At 36.4% G+C, this 21327-nt stretch overlaps 5 protein-coding genes and 1 pseudogene across 10 annotated transcripts; all 6 read left to right on the top strand.

Annotated features, from left to right (window-relative positions):
* Positions 1–999: 999 nt before the first annotated feature.
* Positions 1000–2005, top strand: HEC3 (basic helix-loop-helix (bHLH) DNA-binding superfamily protein). Its single transcript, NM_121012.2, has one exon. The coding sequence runs from the start codon at positions 1039–1041 to the stop codon at positions 1711–1713; it is 675 nt and encodes a 224-aa protein (NP_196537.1). The 5' UTR covers positions 1000–1038; the 3' UTR covers positions 1714–2005.
* Positions 2006–3350: 1345 nt separating this feature from the next.
* On the top strand, positions 3351–6182 carry HAM2 (histone acetyltransferase of the MYST family 2). Of its 2 annotated transcripts, NM_121011.4 has the most exons (9): positions 3351–3709; positions 4055–4143; positions 4246–4305; positions 4390–4599; positions 4866–4934; positions 5104–5265; positions 5346–5439; positions 5526–5668; positions 5770–6182. In NM_121011.4, the coding sequence occupies exons 1-9, from the start codon at positions 3403–3405 to the stop codon at positions 5971–5973; spliced, it is 1338 nt and encodes a 445-aa protein (NP_196536.1). In that variant the 5' UTR covers positions 3351–3402; the 3' UTR covers positions 5974–6182. The 2 variants fall into 2 exon arrangements, with proteins under 2 accessions (NP_196536.1, NP_001078558.1); NM_001085089.1 differs by lacking the exon at positions 4866–4934 and having other exon boundaries at positions 3358–3709; positions 4390–4452; positions 5122–5265; positions 5770–6162.
* Positions 6183–9771: 3589 nt separating this feature from the next.
* BXL3 (beta-xylosidase 3) lies at positions 9772–13220 on the top strand. The gene is made up of 6 exons (NM_121010.3): positions 9772–10307; positions 10502–10789; positions 10909–11078; positions 11157–11605; positions 11708–12115; positions 12209–13220. Exons 1-6 carry the CDS (start codon positions 9888–9890, stop codon positions 12793–12795), a joined length of 2322 nt encoding a protein of 773 aa, NP_196535.1. The 5' UTR covers positions 9772–9887; the 3' UTR covers positions 12796–13220.
* A 341-nt stretch (positions 13221–13561) lies between these two features.
* AT5G09720 (Magnesium transporter CorA-like family protein) lies at positions 13562–16500 on the top strand. Of its 2 annotated transcripts, NM_121009.5 has the most exons (11): positions 13663–13942; positions 14048–14077; positions 14337–14460; positions 14605–14726; positions 14817–14891; positions 15156–15395; positions 15474–15519; positions 15767–15811; positions 15955–15984; positions 16083–16199; positions 16293–16500. In NM_121009.5, the coding sequence occupies exons 1-8, from the start codon at positions 13715–13717 to the stop codon at positions 15784–15786; spliced, it is 885 nt and encodes a 294-aa protein (NP_196534.4). In that variant the 5' UTR covers positions 13663–13714; the 3' UTR covers positions 15787–15811; positions 15955–15984; positions 16083–16199; positions 16293–16500. The 2 variants fall into 2 exon arrangements, with proteins under 2 accessions (NP_001331333.1, NP_196534.4); NM_001343066.1 differs by having other exon boundaries at positions 13562–13942; positions 15767–15984; positions 16293–16478.
* Positions 16501–16966: 466 nt separating this feature from the next.
* On the top strand, positions 16967–17104 carry AT5G09711 (uncharacterized protein; the record flags this gene model as incomplete). The annotated part of the gene is made up of 1 exon (NM_001125729.1): positions 16967–17104. One exon carries the CDS (start codon positions 16967–16969, stop codon positions 17102–17104), a length of 138 nt encoding a protein of 45 aa, NP_001119201.1.
* On the top strand, positions 16968–20608 carry AT5G09710 (annotated as a pseudogene). Of its 3 annotated transcripts, none has more exons than one of them (9): positions 16968–17486; positions 18098–18242; positions 18379–18500; positions 18584–18654; positions 19142–19381; positions 19485–19529; positions 19609–19653; positions 19912–20028; positions 20119–20608. The 3 variants fall into 3 exon arrangements; another variant differs by having other exon boundaries at positions 16968–17359; positions 17457–17486; positions 19609–20028; positions 20119–20587; another variant differs by having other exon boundaries at positions 16968–17541; positions 20119–20587.
* The last annotated feature ends 719 nt before the right edge of the window (positions 20609–21327 follow it).

Below are 21327 nucleotides of genomic sequence, written 5' to 3'. Positions count from 1 at the left end.
AGCAGAAATTGCTTCATGGAAAATGATATATTCACCACCGTCTTATATAAACGAGTCACGACGATGATACACGTCTTTCTTATTAATGACAATCATGGATAACACCCAAATGTTGAAGAAGCTAAGGTGTCCCCATGCGAGTGATTTGATGTTTGTTATCCTTATAAACCTTTAATCACGTCGCAAGTTATAGAATAGCTTTGTGGAAAAAAGCAAGTTGATCATTTGTTTTATAATAATATATAACATTGCGAGTTTCACACACAATTTACATTCAATATTGGACTCCATCGAGGGGAGAGAGAAAATCACGACCGTTGATCGGGATAAGAGTATAGGATCAACAAAATGTGCTATTTCGTGAAGAGACAAGAGAATGAGAGAAAATTTATCAAGATTTCCTATTTTAGTGAATGGGTTTTGTGAAGAGAGAAGGAGATAATTAAAGGGATTGTAAATTGAGAAGTCAGAATAAGAGCACACAAGTGGTGACATCTTTTGTGAATCAAAGAGAAACTCATGTTCATATAAAGTAATTCACATTCTTATAGCTAGTGGTTATTAGTTTATTACTTTGGTGAAAGCCACTTTCTCGATATACCCTAAATTCAAGTCTCAATGTGGGAGAGGGAAACCCTAGCCAACTCAAAACTATCTCATTAGTCAACTGGAGCTGCTCATTAAAAAAAAAAAAAAAAAAGCGATTATGCCAACTATATGTATACAAAAGTGCTACAACGTTTATAAACATTTTCGGAGCATAAAAAAACTTCTTATTCAACTATATACAATTTAATCTTTTTCTTTGGTAACGACTAGTGACGTCCACTTATTGAAAAGATACATATAAATAAAATTATTCTTTATTTTTTCTCCGAACCAAAATCCTTAATTGCATCACCAACCTAACCCCTCATCATATGATCACCTTTCTTTTTTTCCTTTAATATATATATATGCTCACACACACACATATATATATACATATAAGCATCGCCTCAAGCATTAAAATTTTTACGAACCAAACAAACAAAAATTATGAATAATTATAATATGAACCCATCTCTCTTCCAAAATTACACTTGGAACAACATCATCAACAGCAGCAACAACAACAACAAGAATGATGATCATCATCATCAACATAATAATGATCCAATCGGTATGGCCATGGACCAGTACACACAGCTCCATATCTTCAATCCTTTCTCTTCTTCTCATTTCCCTCCTCTCTCTTCTTCCCTCACAACCACCACTCTTCTCTCCGGAGATCAAGAAGACGACGAAGACGAAGAAGAACCTCTAGAGGAACTCGGTGCTATGAAGGAAATGATGTACAAGATCGCAGCCATGCAATCGGTTGACATCGACCCAGCAACCGTCAAGAAACCCAAACGCCGTAACGTGAGGATCTCCGACGACCCTCAGAGTGTGGCGGCTAGACATCGCCGTGAGAGAATCAGTGAGAGGATCAGAATTCTTCAGAGACTCGTGCCAGGTGGCACTAAAATGGATACGGCTTCAATGCTCGATGAAGCTATACGCTATGTCAAGTTCTTGAAACGGCAGATCCGGCTACTCAATAATAATACCGGATATACTCCTCCGCCGCCGCAAGATCAAGCTTCTCAGGCGGTGACGACGTCATGGGTTTCACCGCCACCACCGCCAAGTTTCGGCCGTGGGGGAAGAGGAGTAGGAGAATTAATCTAGACAAGATGACATTTCCATTAGTAGTAACTAAATTATGCTATAATGTGTGAGTAATGGTGCAATTATGGAAAGTGTTTATATATAATAAAAATGGATACGAAATAAGGGTTTGTTAGGATATATAATATATTGTTGTTGACCGTGAAAAGGTTGTGGAATAATCATAACGGTTAGCTTGAGTTGTGTACCACCATATATTTAATATTATGTTATCATTTCGTATATAATAATAAGTTCTTGATTTGGAGTTTGGTTGTATACAAGTTTTGGCCGGGCATTTTTCGGGCATAAGAACCATGACGCCATCAAAGAACCCTATTTAAATAGTGTTATCATTACTGTGGACTTTTGTCTTTGTATACACACAACGCATATATTTGTGAAGTACTATATTTTAGAGCATATAATATGAATGTACTCTATTGCTTCATTTTCATCTTTTTACGTACATACCTCACTTTGAACGTTAATACCTATACATATTGAAAATCGTTTTGTTATGATTAGAATAAGCTTTAAGAATTCCTAAATTACAATAAGCTTTAGGGCTTTTTTTTTAATATATAGCTTCACAACTAGCAACGAAAAATCCAAAAAGAAAAAAGTTGTTATGAAAATAATATCCGTACGTTTAGTCTATTAGATTATACTTGTTAGTATCCGATTAAACATCACCTGAAAACTAAAAAGTCTAACAGACTAAACGTATCCGATTATACTTGTTGTAAAAATGTTAACGAAAAATGTTTAGCTATAGTAACGTTTAGCATAATGAAAATTACGACAATCATCCCATAAAATGATGTTTTGTAATATAAAGTAATCTCAAATTACAACAAACCGATAAGGTATACAGATACTCTACTCCAGAAAGAGAGTATATATCGAGACATATTATAAAGAGGATGGTGCAGAGAAAATGTACTTGCTCGTTTTGTCTTCGAATTAATGAATAGAAGTTCAACTAAAACAGTTGCAAGATCTCTTTTTACCTTCCCAATAATAAAAAGAAAACCTTTGACTACAAACAAGCATTAAACCACCAGAGCTTTGCTCCACACTTGTTGGTCAGAAAATCTCAGAAAAGTAGCAGAGAGGTTAATTCAAGGAAACCTATGCTCCTTGTTCACTTCACTCATGGATACTTCCGCTGACTTTTGTGTCTCCTCACATTCATAGGTTTTAATAAAGACACAATGAAATGTCAGTGAGATTCATGGAAACCTAGCTATATCCATTTTGCTAACGAAATCATTTAATATATTTTCTTTCTTTTTGCCACATAGTTATACATTCATTCACATCCTAGAGATAATTGCAAGAACTTAACGTCTAACCAAATTATTTAGCTCAAACAATGCATTAATAGTCACTAAATAGCCATGGGTATGATTCATATATTTTCAAATCTAATTCGTTTTACTACAGAAATATTTCAATGTGATTCGAGATAATTCTTACATGATCAAACAACTTTCTAATTTTATGAATAAACTGTGATCCCGGTGAAAATGTATGTACTTCACACCATTAAATATCAATATTTTTAACGGCCCATAAATATAGGCCCAATTATGTGAAAAGTTACTAATGGGCCTGATTTATTTCAAGTGTCCGTTTTTCTCTCTCTAGTTCTCTTACTCGTATGAGAAAGAAAGCCCACCCGGGAATCTCCGACCCGACCGAGAAATGGGATCGTCAGCGAATACAGAAACCAACGGCAACGCACCGCCACCGTCGTCGAATCAAAAGCCTCCGGCTACGAACGGCGTTGATGGGTCTCATCCTCCTCCTCCTCCTTTAACTCCTGATCAAGCTATTATAGAGTCGGATCCGTCGAAGAAGAGGAAAATGGGGATGCTTCCTCTAGAAGTGGGTACTCGTGTGATGTGTCGGTGGAGAGACGGGAAACACCATCCGGTGAAAGTAATTGAGCGCCGGCGGATACATAACGGCGGTCAAAATGATTACGAGTATTACGTTCATTACACTGAGTGTATGTCGTTTAATTCCTTATCAAGTTTTGATGTAGGGTTTTCAATTTTGGTTGATTCGTACTGTTGAGCTTCACAAAGGTGGAAATTTAGTCAAGGGTTTATAATGTAGGAAGAAAAAAGAGTTAAATTGCAAGACTTTATCAATTGGATCATTGGAATTGGCTTCAAGTTGTGTGAGATTTTTGAGAAGGAGATCAAATTCTGCATTATACTTTGCTTCTAAAGATTTTGAACCATTTATACTATTGTGATTAAGCTGAGTAATATGATGACAAAGTTGGTGATTTTGAAATCTTATGATCATCAATGTGTTTGATTTTGGTAATTTGTTTTCGAAACTGCAGTTAATAGGAGGCTGGATGAATGGACTCAGCTGGACCAACTGGACCTTGATTCAGTAGAGTGCGCTGTAGATGAAAAAGTGGAAGACAAGGTGCGTTCTCTAGTTTTGTATTGTTAGTTGCATAATGTGGATTTCATGAGTTTTCTCATATACGTTTAGCAATGAGCAGAGATTTATGTCTGTGGTTTCTAGGTAACAAGCTTGAAGATGACACGTCACCAGAAGAGGAAGATCGATGAGACACATATAGAGGTAATGAATGCCAATATAAGGCGGGTCCTGGAAACGTAAGGTTTGTGTTGATTCAGTATTCTGTGTTTCGAAATGTTTTTATAGGGTCATGAAGAGCTGGATGCAGCAAGTTTGCGTGAACATGAAGAGTTCACGAAAGTGAAGAACATATCAACAATTGAGCTTGGAAAATATGAGATTGAGACTTGGTACTTCTCCCCTTTTCCGCCAGAATACAATGACTGTGTGAAGCTCTTTTTTTGTGAGTTTTGCCTGAACTTCATGAAACGCAAAGAGCAGCTTCAAAGGCATATGGTGAGCAACTGTTTTTCTTTATCTTTGAAGTCTTATGATGCTTTTTAATTACATTTCCATTGCGAGCTTCAATAGTCTGGTTTCACATCTGTATTCTATGTTTTTGCATTCCAGTTTCATTGCTGAAGATAGTACCCAACCTTTCAGATTCTGTTGAATATTGTCACTGACTTGCATATCCACATTCACGGTTCATTAAAGTTGCATTTATATGGTTTTATTTTATCTTGTAGCTTTTGTATAATTTCCTTACTTTTTTCCTGCAGAGGAAGTGTGACCTGAAGCACCCACCTGGTGATGAAATTTACCGAAGTGGTACCTTGTCAATGTTTGAGGTAATATCCTGAGATAGGTCTCTGGTCTTCTTGCTCTGGATATGATGTATCGTTAGCTTTCTCTTATGTTTTTTTTTTTCGTATATGGATGCTGATTAGTTTATCTCTCATCTGGTTATGTTCTACATTAGCAGGAACGTTTTTCTCTAACCGTACTCTCATCTTACAGGTAGATGGCAAAAAGAACAAGGTTTATGCACAGAATCTCTGCTACCTGGCAAAGTTATTTCTTGACCACAAAACTCTTTACTACGATGTTGATTTGTTTCTATTCTACGTTCTTTGCGAATGTGATGACCGAGGATGCCACATGGTTGGGTACTTTTCAAAGGTAATATAGCAAAGTAGTTACATATATGTTTGGTTTCCATTTTCCTGTTTGCTCATAAACGTAACTTCTACTGGGTCCAGGAGAAGCATTCGGAAGAAGCATACAACTTAGCTTGCATTCTAACCCTGCCTTCATATCAAAGAAAAGGCTATGGAAAGTTCTTAATAGCCTTTTGTAAGTTCTTTGCCCATTTGACCCTTTTGCTCTTCTCAATCCCATGTCCACAAAAATAAGTAACAGATTGTTCTTCTGAGTTGCAGCCTATGAACTGTCAAAGAAAGAGGGAAAAGTTGGGACACCGGAAAGACCCTTGTCGGATCTAGGCTTACTAAGCTACAGAGGTTATTGGACTCGTGTTCTATTAGAAATCTTGAAAAAACATAAGGGAAACATTTCTATCAAGGTTAGATTGTGTTTCAAACTGATAAAAAGTCTTAGGCTAATCCTGGTTTCTGCGATCTAAGAATCCACTCATCTGTCTCTGTTTCATGTATGATGATGTAGGAGCTGAGCGACGTGACAGCAATCAAAGCGGAAGATATATTAAGCACACTTCAGAGCCTAGAACTGATACAGTACAGGAAAGGACAGCATGTGATCTGTGCGGATCCAAAGGTTCTGGACCGACATCTGAAAGCTGCAGGCCGAGGTGGTCTTGATGTAGATGCTAGCAAACTGATTTGGACACCTTACAAGGACCAGAGTTAAGAGTAAGTACACTCCTCTTGTGCCATTGGATTTGATTTGAGTGTGTAAGTAAAGCGGGCTGTCTTATTCTCCTGAAATGTAAGTGTACTTTACTTGTAAATGTTGAAATCGTACTTGGAATGGTGTTTGTTTACAACTCTTATAATGAGGAAATTTGAAGCAATTTCATAGGTCCATCTTTCTTTTGCTAGTATGTATGTGATCATTTGTATTTAGTATATATATATATATATATATATAAGCCTTAGTTGTTTCAAATGCATATATTTGCATTTTCTGTTGCGGTTTTGTGTGAAAATGTTATGTTCATAATCACAAGATACATTGTTGACAAATATATCAAACATATTTTTCAACTAGTAAACGATATAGTATAGCAAACATAAAAACAAGGTTGGACAAAAATGAAATAGTTGCAAGTTATTGAATCAAATATTCAAATGTGCGTAAACAAATGTTTCACAACTTAGAAACCGTAAAAGTTGGAATCTCTGAATCTAACGCAACATTGTCTGCGAAATTTGGCCAAGATATGAACTAGGTGACATAGTATTTTGGTTTATGATTACAAGAAACGTTGATAAACAATCAGTTCAGAATCTGTCTCTTTTACAATATGTTGTAATTTTATAGAAAATGTCAAAATGATGTTGATATTCCACGATAAAGCCAACTCAAAAATGTCGATTATTCAGTCCACATCATCATTCATGACCACCGAACCTACACTTTTGGTATTAGGTTTATTGGTGCCAATGTGGTCCATATTCCATAGTTAACATTTATGTATGTATTTCACTTCTTTACCCAAACATATATATCCAAATAGATTCTTCTTCTTCTTTTGTTGACATGTAGGGTGGGAATTTAAGTTTGATACACAATATGTAACCATACAATCAGATTTTGCGCCAGATTTTCGTAGTTTTAAGTAGATGACCAATCGCTATCAGTATTCAATATCTTACATAAACCTAGAACTTAATGTAGGTCTTGTGGTTGCTAAATAGATTTATAAGATTTAATTTTTACGTACCAAAATTAAGTTTTTACCATCAGAAATATGTGAAATATTGTGTATTGTGGAGTTTCTGTAGACTATAGAGAACAAGTTTTCTTAAAGTTAATATATATGTAAGTTATAACTTATAAGATGTTCTCATATGATACATTAGACGACGAAAAAAAGTTATTCTATTGTAAAAATTTCCGAGTTTGTTAATGTATTGTATCGTGTTCAAAAAGGGAAGATATATATACCTCTGCGTGGCTGCATATTTTATGGGGTGCATGTGTCTCCACTCATTTTTTTTTTAATAAAGAATGTTTTACAAAGAAAATAAGTTTTGGAAAGAAATGTGTGAAAATTCTTATAAATATGCTTATAATACATAAATCTTAAGCTCTTAATTTTTGTCTGTTTAGAATAGTATTTTTTTTTTTGTACTAGGAAATAGAATCTTAATCTTACCATGAGATGTACAACTATGTGATTTACTGTTTCGTAGAATTGTTTTACAGACTATATTATAATTTAGTGTACTCTCCTTTTTATTGCATACTGAATAAGACACGACACCTTGTTTCTTATTGCATACTGTACTACTACTCTCATCTTTTTGTTTATGTCGAAATTAGATATGTCAACGACCAATCACGAGACAGCAGTATTCTGCATTCAATCGCAAAGTTGCTCAAAATGTCTGCGCATGACTTTGAAAGCCGCAACGCTACTAACGATTCAATAATACCCAAAATAGAAAACACCTTACATCTTGTTTTTATTCAAAATCAGATCGAATTATTATATGCTCTTGCAGCTTTCTCTGTTACCAAATACCAATGCATTTGTAAACCATTTGTGTTTTCATAACTATGTCTATGTAACCTGGATATTTTAAATAAATAAATAAATATATATATATATATATGTCCAAAATGAATATCCTACTATATTATTTGGGAAGTACATTTTAAATATAACCTTATTTTTTGTAAGTAATTACATAGGTATGCCATTAGAAATAAAATTTTAAAGAGTAAATTAATTCATTTCTTTAAAAATTAAAAAGTCAAATACTAATTTAATTAATTAAATTTAACTCAAAAACGAAATACATTATTAATTTCCAAAAAAGTAACCAATTAAAATCAACAAATTAGATTTGGTATCTAAATTATCATATTAATTTTTTATTAATTATTATAGTTCACCTCTCATCTTTATATGATTCTATTTTTGCGAAAAAATAATATCATCGTTATAAAAAAATAATTAGAGTTTTTTCGCATATGCCACAATTTGAATTATCATATTAGATTTTTTAATGTGTATGATGTGATTCAATTTTTAATACAAGGTGAAAAATCCTAGAATTGACGGGTTTAAATCAATATTAATACAAGATGGTATACTACAGGTGAAACTATAAAATTAACAATCAAAATACAAGTATATAATTTTAAACACTAAACAATATAAATAATATCAACAAAACATATACAACTCGCAGTTTACTATACATTTAAAATCAAATAAAATAATATCATATATTTATAATCAACTTTACAATAAAAGTTTTTAGTTTAACTAAAATATAAGCCTACCTGCTGTATAAGTAATAAAGTCATATCTATTTTATAGAGTTATAATTTTTTATAATTAAATTTATCTATAATTCGAAATTTAAATTTTACTATAATATGAATATTTATAGACCTATTATTCAAATATTTCACTATCATAAACACATACAACAAAATTATATGATATATTAATATGTAGTTATATTACTTATGTATTTTGAAACTTGCCTAACTTAATTGTAACAAACAATTCTTTATTCCATATATTCTCTCGTTATCTAGTACACTAACCACATCATGATATGCTAGTAATTCAAGTCAACACTTTAATTCTCTTCCCTTGCATATAGCCATATAGAGTCTCGTGTTTTTTGTGTGGGTATGTCTAATGTCTCGGATGACCATTACGTGAAAAATGTATATCAATGTTACCAAGTTATCAGAACGCACAAAAATAAACAGAAATAAGGTCATATGATAAATCATATTCATATAACGTAATAATAAAAAAATATCCAACTAAAATTACTAATTAATATGAGGTTAGGTAGCAAACATTTAAACTACGACACAAAGTAAATTTTAGCCATTATAAATTGATAACTATTGATAAAAATATTTTAAAAAATAAGTAGAATAAAATGAAAGTAGTACTTGATATATTATTATAATTTTTTATTTATTGAATGTTTTAAGAATATTTATTTAAAAGAGAGATTATATAGAATTTAACACAACAAAAGACTTTTGATTCTTCCTTAATTAATTGTATTAATTTTTTATTTAATTAATATAGAATGACACATGTCATTTTCTTGTATGATGATGTGTCACTTATAGAGAGTTGACCAACTTTCATATATATGATTTTGTCTTTATAACTAAGAAATATTACCTCACGACCATACATAGTCATGCATTTCTATCTGATTTTCAGAGAATCAAATTTCTTTCTCGAGTCAACGAATTTCCCTGATTTCATTTAGATAACCTTTCTTAACAAAGAGCAGGAAATGTCATTATTATTCATAGTGACATTTTATCCTCAGGATTTGATAATTTTACTTTGACCATTTTTTAATTTATTACATTAATATTAAGGTATCTAATACCAACTTACCATCATTTTACTTTGACTATTTTTTAATTTATTGGTATTCAACTTCTATATAAATACAGTAATATATACATATTCAACTTTTAAAAATTATATTCCTTAGTTTAACAATTTTCCAACCAGCGTACAGCTTATATTAGTATATATATACAACAGTAATCAATAAACATCAAACACAAACCACAACAAAAAATCTCGAGACAAAGATACAATGGCGAGCCGAAACAGAGCACTCTTCTCTGTTTCCACTCTTTTCCTCTGTTTCATCGTCTGCATCTCCGAGCAATCGAACAATCAGTCTTCTCCAGTCTTCGCCTGTGACGTCACCGGAAACCCTTCTCTTGCCGGGCTTAGATTCTGCAACGCGGGGTTGAGTATCAAAGCCCGAGTCACCGATCTTGTCGGAAGATTGACGTTGGAGGAGAAAATCGGGTTTTTGACCAGCAAAGCTATCGGCGTTAGCCGCCTTGGGATTCCGTCTTACAAATGGTGGTCGGAGGCACTTCATGGCGTCTCTAACGTCGGAGGTGGTAGTCGGTTCACCGGTCAAGTCCCTGGCGCCACTAGCTTCCCACAAGTTATACTCACGGCCGCTTCTTTCAATGTGTCTTTGTTCCAAGCCATTGGCAAGGTGAAAGAACTATCTCCTTCTTCATTTTCTCTATTTTTGGGCTACACTGTGAAAACTCACTCATTATGCAAAATGGAAAATTTTGTTTCTTAGGACATAAGTAATGATATATCATATTTTCTTCTCAATGCTTTAGACATGAGTAGTTTCTTGCATCTAGTTTTAATTTATTTTTATCCATATATTGGTTTAAGGTTGTATCGACAGAGGCGAGGGCAATGTACAATGTGGGATCAGCCGGTTTAACGTTTTGGTCACCTAATGTGAACATATTCCGGGACCCGAGATGGGGAAGAGGACAAGAGACTCCCGGTGAGGACCCAACACTCTCAAGCAAATACGCAGTGGCCTACGTTAAAGGTCTTCAGGAGACTGACGGTGGAGATCCTAACCGTCTCAAAGTCGCTGCTTGCTGCAAACACTACACCGCCTATGATATTGACAATTGGAGAAATGTCAATCGTCTCACTTTCAACGCTGTGGTAAGAAGAAAGAGTTTTTTTTTTTTTTTGGATTCTTTGAATATTTTGTAACTTTTGTTATTTGTCGCACTAAATACATTTCAATGTTTCATTCTGTTTTTCGTGTTATGTTGGATTAGGTAAACCAACAAGATCTGGCTGATACGTTTCAACCACCGTTCAAGAGCTGTGTGGTTGATGGGCATGTTGCTAGTGTCATGTGTTCTTACAACCAAGTTAACGGTAAACCAACATGTGCCGATCCTGATCTGCTTTCCGGTGTGATCCGCGGACAATGGCAGCTCAACGGGTAAGGTTATTTGGATCCAATGGTTTAATTTTATGGAGGGTTTGGTTATCTAAAATCATCGGTTGTTTTTTTTGTTAGATACATTGTTTCGGATTGTGATTCGGTAGATGTGTTGTTCAGAAAACAACACTATGCTAAGACTCCAGAAGAAGCTGTGGCCAAATCTCTATTGGCAGGTTTGGATTTGAATTGTGATCATTTCAATGGTCAACACGCGATGGGAGCGGTCAAGGCGGGTTTGGTAAACGAAACAGCTATTGACAAAGCGATTTCAAACAATTTCGCGACTCTGATGCGTTTAGGGTTCTTCGATGGAGACCCTAAGAAGCAGCTCTACGGTGGTCTTGGTCCTAAGGATGTTTGCACCGCTGATAACCAAGAACTCGCAAGAGATGGCGCAAGACAAGGCATTGTCTTGCTTAAGAACTCTGCTGGTTCGCTTCCGCTCTCACCTTCCGCAATCAAAACATTAGCCGTGATCGGACCAAACGCCAATGCCACAGAAACAATGATCGGAAACTACCACGGTAAATTGAAACAAACATAAAAGAAACACAAGTGATTATCGGTCTCCATGATTCAGTTTTCAAGCTTAAAATGTGTGAAACTGAGATTGTATTTATATTCAGGTGTACCATGCAAGTACACAACGCCGCTTCAGGGATTGGCAGAAACGGTGTCGTCTACCTATCAACTGGGATGTAACGTGGCTTGCGTAGATGCGGATATAGGCTCAGCCGTGGATCTGGCTGCTTCTGCGGATGCTGTTGTGCTCGTGGTGGGCGCAGACCAATCAATTGAGAGGGAGGGCCATGACCGAGTCGACCTGTATCTTCCTGGAAAGCAGCAAGAGCTTGTGACTCGAGTTGCTATGGCAGCAAGAGGACCGGTGGTGCTAGTTATCATGTCCGGTGGAGGATTTGACATTACATTCGCCAAGAATGATAAAAAGATCACAAGCATAATGTGGGTCGGATACCCTGGTGAAGCCGGTGGTCTCGCCATTGCTGACGTTATCTTCGGACGTCATAATCCGAGTAATACTCTGTTCTACAGATTCAACCGGTTTTAATCTCCCGGTTCGGTTTTAAAATTGCAATTTCTCTAACCGGTAATTTTTTTTCTGGTAGGTGGAAATTTGCCGATGACGTGGTATCCTCAATCGTACGTGGAAAAAGTTCCGATGTCAAATATGAACATGAGACCCGACAAATCAAAGGGGTATCCGGGTCGGAGTTACAGGTTTTACACCGGAGAAACCGTATACGCCTTCGCAGACGCGCTTACCTACACTAAATTCGACCATCAGCTAATCAAAGCGCCAAGACTCGTCTCTCTCAGTCTCGACGAGAACCACCCTTGCCGATCATCGGAGTGCCAATCTTTGGACGCGATCGGACCTCACTGCGAGAACGCCGTTGAGGGAGGATCGGATTTCGAGGTTCATTTGAATGTAAAGAACACCGGAGACAGAGCGGGAAGCCACACGGTGTTTCTGTTCACGACGTCGCCGCAAGTACACGGATCTCCGATTAAGCAACTACTAGGATTTGAGAAGATTCGTCTGGGAAAGAGTGAAGAAGCGGTGGTTAGGTTTAACGTCAATGTGTGTAAGGATCTGAGTGTGGTTGATGAGACCGGGAAGAGGAAAATCGCGTTAGGTCATCATCTTCTCCATGTAGGAAGCTTGAAACACTCTTTGAACATTAGTGTTTGATTCGACGGCTCGTTTTGTTTTTAACTTAAGATATTAATTATGGTAATAAAATGAGATAGCAATTTTAAAATCTTACAAAAATAAAAAAATGGTGGTTCAAGCGGGTTACGAGCCAGCGGACCATAGTGGATTTGTGTGGCGTCGAACCGTTGTCCGTCCACTGCTGAGAGCGGGAGGTAGTCGCTGCTCTGTGAAGCCAGCCTAACGCAATACCCTCAACCTTTAGCAACCGTACGGATCAAACCTTCGCTTGGTTCATACGGTTCACTCACAGCTTGGATTGGGCAGTCCAGACCTATGCCAACAACAAATCCGACCCGTGGGCCGATCCAGTGTTCCACCATCTTATAGTCCCCACTTGGGTTACAAGCTCTCGTTACATAGCTCGACGTTAAGAAGTTGATTTAATGAGATATATAAACAAGACAAATTATGAGTAGAGAAACCGATGTGGGATATTGGAGAAGTTTCATTGTCCCACGATTACAAATTATCGACCAAACTTATATGAAGATAATAGCATATAATAGCATATATATGTTTTTTTTTAAAATGTTTTAAAGGATGCTTAATATCAGTTGTTAGTAATTGTGAAGGATGCTTCGACTCCATCAAACCTCAGTACAAAAATCTTTGTAAGTCAAAGATAGTTAAGGATGAAAATTAACAAAAAGCAAAGCATTCAAATGTATTGATTAAAAAACAAACATATACTATAGTGTGAACCTCGAAATCCTAATATGAAAATGGTTCTTGTCTCCCTCGTCAGATTTTGAATAACCCATTAAAATAAGACCGACGACTTTAGAGGAGTTATATGAAGAACAAAAGGAGCAGATAACGGAAATTCCGCTTTTCTTAATTCAACTGGGACAAAAGGTGCTTTTAGATATCGGGTTTAAGCAGTGAAGAGTCGAAGATGTTGCCTAACGAAGAACTTGTTCCGGTGAAGAGGATTACACCCCAGTCATCGTGGAGTTGGATTTCCATAGACGCGACGGGAAAAAAAACGGTGCTTGACGTTGACAAATATGTGATTATGCACCGTGTTCAGATCCACGCTCGCGATCTCCGGATACTTGACCCAAATCTCTTTTACCCTTCTGCTATTCTGGGTCGAGAAAGAGCCATTGTTCTTAACTTAGAGGTTGGGACTTGAGACTTTTGTGTTTCTCCTCTGTTTTTCATAGTTTTCACAGCTTTGTTGGTTAATCATGTTTGATTAGTTCCTGTGTGTTTCGGTCCTTTGTAGCATATCAAGGCGATCATCACTGCCAAAGAGGTCAGTCTCAGTGTACTTTGATTGACTTGGGCAAACATTAAACTTGTTAGATTTGGCTCATAGCTACTGTGTTAAATTGGTCATAATCTCGGTGGGGTTTTGATCTTGTTTGCATTATAGACTGCTTAGAGCATTAGGTGTCAGTGTGCTTAACTTTAAACAGGTTTCATCATGCTAGCTGATCTTATGTAATAGTTGAAGCTTTTTCTCTCCTTCAGAAGTGATGATGGATTGGGTTAGTTATTTCAAATGTTTACAGGTTTTGATTCAGGATTCGTCAGATGAAAATCTTATTCCAACCCTGGAGGAGTTTCAGACACGCTTATCTGTTGGAAACAAGGCACACGGTGGTCAATTAGATGGTGATGTGGTTGAAGAAGATGGTAGCCCTTGACCTTAGTCATTTTTAGAACTCAATTCTTGATTTATTCTTGATCTTTTTGATACCTATGTTCTATAAATATCGTAAGAAAAACTTGTCACTCTTTTTACTTTTGGTATTAATATGATTGCTTGATACTATATAGAATCCGCGTTTGAATTTCGGGCACTAGAGGTTGCTTTGGAAGCTATTTGTAGCTTCCTAGCTGCAAGGACAATAGAATTAGAGAAGTCTGCTTATCCTGCTTTGGATGAACTTACCTTGAAGGTAGCTAACTTCGAAATTATTGTCCTCACTGATCCATCTCTAACCACATTTAACTCTATTTCAGTCGATGAGCACCGTTTCGTTTTGTAGTTAACTAGCCGTAACTTGCTAAGGGTTTGTAAATTGAAGAGTTCCATGACCCGATTGACAGCTCAGGTCCAAAAGGTGAGCAGGAATCACTTGGAACAGGGTCTATGTTTAGAAAAGAAATATATTTAGGAGTTATGCATAAGGTTCATGAAAATTAAACTATTTCTTAAGTGAGTCATACATGCACTGATCTTGTTCTGCTTCACATATTTCAAGTGAACCTCAAAGATAAAAGAGTTCAAAGACTCATTGAAAGAACCATCAAAACTGGAGTATATGCTTTTGGGATTATACCGAGTGAAAGTTGGGTCTAAATCAGAATATGATGTGGATTTGCAGATAAAGGATGAGCTTGAACAGTTGTTGGAAGATGACGAAGATATGGCTGAACTCTACCTTTCAAGGAAGCTCGCGGGTGCATCTTCACCAGCTATTGATTCTGGTGAACACATTAATTGGTATCCTACGTCCCCAACAATAGGTGCTAAGATTTCCAGAGCAAAGAGCCATTTGGTGAGGTCAGCCACGGTTCGTGGGGACGACAAAAATGATGTTGAAGAAGTTGAAATGTTGCTTGAGGTTGTTTATTGCATGAATGTTGCACATATATATATTTTTACCGACAACCATTTGATTTATTTTGTTATTGTTTTACAGGCACACTTTTATGCAAATCGACAGAACTTTGAACAAATTAACCGAGGTACTGTATCTTCTTCTTCTTTCTTTTTTTTTGTTGATAAACCGCTAGAGTTCTGGACCTTTGGCACATAGTCTCCCTCAGTGTCCTGAGCCAGTCTTTAGTCTATTCCGAAATAAGAATGTCTTTACATCCCAAAGGGCGATTGAACCCGTGCACAAAGAAACCAACCCCCTATGGTTGTTCCTTATGTTCTTGCCTCTATACTAGTCAAAGTTCTGAATCTTTGTGACATCTTTGACTGATGCAGCTACGCGAGTATGTGGATGAGACAGAAGATTTCCTTAATATCCAGGTTATGGAAATTTATTCTTTATATTTTCCAGAACTTTATTTTTTGAAAAAAGATTATTTTCCAGAATTTTACACATGTTATGTGAAAATGTAATCTCTCTTGTTTACTAATAAATGTAAATTATAACCATCCGTATCTTGCAGCTAGACAGTAGTCGAAATCAGCTAATTAAGGTGAGTGAATATAGAAATTCCAAGATTGTTGAATTAGTTCTTAGATAAAAAATCAAAACCACAAGTGCTAATCTTCATCTTCGTCTCACTTGTATCAGTTCGAAATTATTTTAACCGCTGGAAGCATCTGTGTATCAGTGTACTCTGTAGTTGTTGGCATTCTAGGCATGAACATTCCTTTCCCGTGGAACATCAAAAAACATATGTTCAAATGGGTATGAAATAACACTTCAATTCCATGGACCTGTTAGTCCTTTCGAATTTCCGGGACCCTGATATAGTTGGTGTTTTTTGTTTTTATTTGAAAGGTGGTGAGCGGCACTGCAACAGTTTGCGCAATCTTGTTCGTGATTATAATGTCGTTCGCTCGGTACAAAAAGCTCTTTGGTTTTTGACGATGGAAGGAATTGATACTCGTTTATTGTAATAAACAAAAAAACTCGTTTATTGCGCAACAATTCTTTTTTTGAAACCTTATCCAGTTATGATTTTTTTAAATATGCGGTTCCATTAATTCACGTTTATGCTGATACCGTACCGTCGTATTGTATTTTGCTCTCAAGTTCGCTGACGATTGAGTGCTTCCGTTTCACATTTATGTTTGGCTATAGTGTAGTTACTTAGAAATATGAGGTAACTATATGAACTAGGGTAAAGTACGTAAACTTACCAATCAATAATGGGAATTTGTTTAAAGTAAACTTAGCAGGGCAGACACACTAGGAAAGTGGGAGAAATAGCAGCCCTGCCGCGTGCATGCTTTGCCTTCAACAGGAATATTTTTATCGACAATTTGATGCGGGATAGTAAAAAACTCCTCTGACAATTTGAAATGCCATAAGCCAGAAATAGTATAAATTATATTCCCGCGAATTACACGGGGTCAACAATTAATAACCAAATAAAGAAAGACTCCATCCTAGATCTTAGACTAGATTAGAACGACGACTTTTGGGGAATCATAAATGAAAAAGAGGTGGAGATGGTCCCAAGAAAACCCACTTTGCTTAATCCTTACAGAGTTTTAAAATATTCCGACGAATTCGTGACATTTGAGGGGATTCTGATCCTATTCATCAACTGGGTGCTGTTTCTGTATAGGTTTGTCTTGCTGAATTGAAGCCGCGAGCATCAGACGGAGATGTCGATTGATTCAGACGTGGATCCGTCAGAGGTTTCCACGGCTAAAAGAAAACCATCACGGAGTTGGCTCCTCATAGACGCTGCAGGGAATAGTACAATGCTCAATGTAGACAGTTACGCGATCATACGCCGTGTCCATATCTACGCTCGTGACCTCAGGGTCTTCGAGTCAAGCATTTCTTCCCCTTTAAGCATTCGAACCCGAGAGGGAGCCATTGTGCTGAACTTAGAGGTTAGGCCATTTTTGTTTCTGAGTTTTTTCTTCATACATTATTGGGTTTTCTCAAACGTGTTAATCATTTTTGGTATTGCGCTGTGGTCCGATGAAGCATATTAAGGTGATCATCACTGCCGACGAGGTCAGTTTACTTTCTACTCGCTGCCTTCCATTTTTACTAGACTACTTTGTAGTAGGTAGGTTCGACTTTGATTATATATTCGCATGATCAGGTTAAACTTAGGAGAAATGAAATTTCATCAACTCGTATAATGATGATACTCTACTCTATAATCTTCTGTCGCCCTCTTTTTGTTCCTCTGTTCTTGCTCTGTTTTATCCTTTGTTTCTTTTTGCGATAGACGAACTCGTTAGTTTGATCGATCCACTATCTTGTGCTCGGTTCTTGGCTTAACGTGAATTTTGATTCGTAACAGTTAGGGTACATTTTCTAAATATAGAAAACTTTTGTGTTGGAATTTGGTTCCTCCTACTTGAAGGGTTTTCTTTTCTCTAGAAGAAGTTTAGACAATTCCGAAACTTGCTAAAGTGGGTTGATTTCACGATTTGATCTCAATACTAATTTGTTAAGACATATATTACTTTAAGTACCATCAAATTTTAATGTGAGTTCTCTAACATTCTGTAGCTGGAACATTTTCTCTCCATTAAACTGATGGCTTAGAATTCGAATGTTTGTCTATGTGTTGGCTATTTCAGTCTCTCTTTGTTTTTTAACACGACATGCTACAGGTTTTGCTTCGGGAGCCATTAAATGAAAATGTTATTCCCGTTGCGAAGGAGTTTGAGAGACGCTTGGGTGTTGAAAACAGGGAACGCCGTGGTCAGCCAGATGGAAAAGAGGACTCAGGTGCAGAAGTTGATGCTGAAAAAGATGGTAAGTTTAAACATTACGATCTCAAAACATTCTTGTCCTTTTGGCATATATATATTTTGTAATGCTTTTCCATAAAAACCGTTCTCTATTCGACTTGTCGCGTTGTCGGTATCTGATGTGGTGTTTCCAATCTTAGAATCTCCGTTTGAATTTCGGGCACTAGAAGTGGCTTTGGAAGCCATATGTAGTTTCTTAGCTGCAAGAACAACAGAACTAGAGAAGTCTGGTTATCCTGCTTTGAATGAACTTGCTTCCAAGGTAGCTATCTCAGCCCGTCACTCATACATTTCCAATTGCGTTTCAATTTTCATATGATGATGAGAACAATATCATTTTTGTAGATAAGTAACCGTAACTTCGGTAAGGTGCATAAATTGAAGATTTCCATGAGTTGACAGTTCGGGTCCAAAAAGTAAGCATATGATTTTCTTTTTCTAATTTCGATAGCATGGTAGACACTCAAGATATTTGCCTAGAGAGGATATTTATCTATGAAATAAGCAAAAGCCTCGTGACAATTAATTATCGCTCAAAGTGAGTAGCTTCATTGGTTTTCCCGCTATCATCCGCAGAAGCTATGTTTCCGGGTGGTTGCGGTTGCTAGCGTTTAAAACCCATCATAGAATTCGCTTGTAAAATGCTTACATAAACAACAACAACAAAAAAGTGTTATCAAACCCTATATGTGTTAAAGTTAATTCTCGAAACAAATATCTCTTTTCTTCATCAAAATTAATTATAGCGTCAATCCAAACTGAAAAATGCAAGATTTAAGTCTTGTAAGAATATTGTCAATTCGGAAGATGTACGAATTCAAACACGTATTGTTTAGTTTCTCACATTTCTTGATGCACATTTTTTGGTGATAAACCAAATGCATGAAATAATAAGCATTTCAGGTAAAGGATGAGCTTCAACTGTGGTTAGAGGATGACGATGATCTGGGTGATCTCTGCCTTTCAAGGAAGATTGCGACTACATCTTCACCAGTTAGCGATTCTGATGAACAAATTAATTCGTATCCTACGTCCCCAACAATAGGTGCTAAGATTTCCAGAGCAAAGAGCCATTTGGTGAGGTCAGCCACGGTTCGTGGGGACGACCAAAATGATGTTGAAGAAGTTGAAATGTTGCTCGAGGTTGTTTATTGCATGAATGTTGCATATATATATATATATTTACCGTTTCAGCTACATATGGAACTTAAACAACGATTTGATTTATTTTGTTATTGTTTTACAGGCACACTATATGCAAATCGACAGAACTTTGAACAAATTAGCCGAGGTACTTACTGTATCTTCTTGTTCCTCGCCTCTTTTCTATTCAAAGTTTTGAATCTTTGTGACATCTCTGACTGATGCAGCTACGCGAGTACCTGGATGACACAGAAGATTATATTAACTTCCAGGTAATGGAAACTTACACTCTCTATCTTCCAGAATTTTACACATGTAATGAGAAAATGTTTTCTTTCTCATATATATTATATGTAAACTATAATCATCGGTATCTTGCAGCTAGCCAGTAGTCGAAATAAGCTAATTGAGGTGAGTGAATATAGAAAGTACAAGATTGTTGAATTAGTTCTTAGATAAAAAATCAAAAACGTTAGACAAGTGTTGGCTTAATGTCCTATTCATCTTCATCTTGTTCTCCCTTGTATCAGTTTGAGGTTATTATAACCGCTGGAAGCGTCTGTATATCAGTGTACTCTTTAGTCGTTGGAATTCTAAGCACGAACATTCCTTTCTCATGGAACACCAAAGAACATATGTTCAAATGGGTATGAAATGACACTTCAATTCCATGGACCTGTTAGTCATTCCGAATTTAAGGGACCTGATATAGTTGGTGTTTTCTTTTTATATGGAAGGTGGTGAGCGCCACTGCAACATTATGCGCAATCTTTTTCGTGATTATAATCTCGTACGCTCGGTACAAAAAGCTCGTTGGAAATTGACGACTGAAAGTGATTGATACTTGTTCATTGCACAACTCTTTCTTGGAACCTTAACCAGTTATGACTTCTTAAACAAATTTCGGTTCTATTTCGCCTTTATTCTGATAGTGCATTGTATTCTCCTCCAGAGTTCGACGATAATGTAGTTAGGAACGCTATTTTTAAAATATGAAGTACACGGATCGCCGAGGAAGCATCTTTTAGAACCAAGATTCGTTTAAGAGACAAGCAAGAGACGGTGGTTAGGTAAGGTTTAAGGGCAATGTGTGTAAGGACCTGAGTGAAATTGATGAGATCGGAAAGAGTATAGTCGCGTTGTGTAGCTTGAAACATTCCTTGAGAGCCTTGACCATTAGCGTGTAACAGGGGCTGATACGGTAAATATATTTTTAATGGTCATATATTAAAAGGAATAAAATTTCGAGGGCTTAAAAAGAAAAGAAATTTTCACCGTGGACACCTTTCTGACTTTTTTTTCCACAAATAGACAAAGTGGACTGGTCCAGCCAGATTTTAGCCATTCAGCCAAAAATGGACAAATTTGCCCTGGAACGAGAAATGAAAGGAGGCGGTTCAGTTTCGTTTCTTTATTTTTCTGGTTACCAAAATTTAAATTTAAAATTAAATCAAAAACACGTTATTAACTTTCTGACAACCAAAGGAAATCAAAAACTGTTTGTCGAAGACGAAGAACAATTCCGACGAAACACAAACTCCGATCGAAAGTGAAATTTCGATTGAGGCTCTGTGCGAGTTCTAGTCGTTGCTTAAGTTGAGAAAATTTCGATCGAGCTCGTGATAAAGTATAACAAAAAGAGGATTTTCTGGTTTCTTGAATTATTGTTCATACTCAAATGGCGGAGATGAAGAAGAGTAGTCGGCGGCGAGGAGTTTTGGATGTTAATGAGTTAACAAGCGGCTGCAAAATTAGGGTTGCAGAGGTTGAAGACGAGTGCAAAATTACAATTATACCCTTCATTAAAAAAAAATTGTACGTATATGTAATTTACGGTATACGTACACACACATTACTACATACATTACTACCGTGTACGTACACATTACTACCGTGTACGTACACATTACTACCGTGTACGTATATATTATTACCGTTACGCATAT

Source organism: Arabidopsis thaliana, chromosome 5 (genome assembly GCF_000001735.4).
Source record: "Arabidopsis thaliana chromosome 5, partial sequence".
NCBI classification, from domain to species: Eukaryota; Viridiplantae; Streptophyta; class Magnoliopsida; order Brassicales; family Brassicaceae; genus Arabidopsis; species Arabidopsis thaliana.
Note: the sequence above shows the minus strand (reverse complement) of the source record. Positions and strands in the feature narration are given on the sequence as shown.

Coding starts and splice junctions, on each gene's coding strand:
- HEC3 (NM_121012.2), top strand. CDS start 1,039: ATGAATAATTATAATATGAACCCATCTCTCTTCCAAAATTACACTTGG.
- HAM2 (NM_121011.4), top strand. CDS start 3,403: ATGGGATCGTCAGCGAATACAGAAACCAACGGCAACGCACCGCCACCG. Junction 3,710..4,054: donor TTACGTTCATTACACTGAGT/GTATGTCGTTTA, acceptor TCGAAACTGCAG/TTAATAGGAGGCTGGATGAA. Junction 4,144..4,245: donor ATGAAAAAGTGGAAGACAAG/GTGCGTTCTCTA, acceptor TGTGGTTTCTAG/GTAACAAGCTTGAAGATGAC.
- BXL3 (NM_121010.3), top strand. CDS start 9,888: ATGGCGAGCCGAAACAGAGCACTCTTCTCTGTTTCCACTCTTTTCCTC. Junction 11,079..11,156: donor GGACAATGGCAGCTCAACGG/GTAAGGTTATTT, acceptor TTTTTTTGTTAG/ATACATTGTTTCGGATTGTG. Junction 11,606..11,707: donor AATGATCGGAAACTACCACG/GTAAATTGAAAC, acceptor ATTTATATTCAG/GTGTACCATGCAAGTACACA.
- AT5G09720 (NM_121009.5), top strand. CDS start 13,715: ATGTTGCCTAACGAAGAACTTGTTCCGGTGAAGAGGATTACACCCCAG. Junction 14,078..14,336: donor CGATCATCACTGCCAAAGAG/GTCAGTCTCAGT, acceptor AAATGTTTACAG/GTTTTGATTCAGGATTCGTC. Junction 14,727..14,816: donor TGGATGAACTTACCTTGAAG/GTAGCTAACTTC, acceptor TTCGTTTTGTAG/TTAACTAGCCGTAACTTGCT.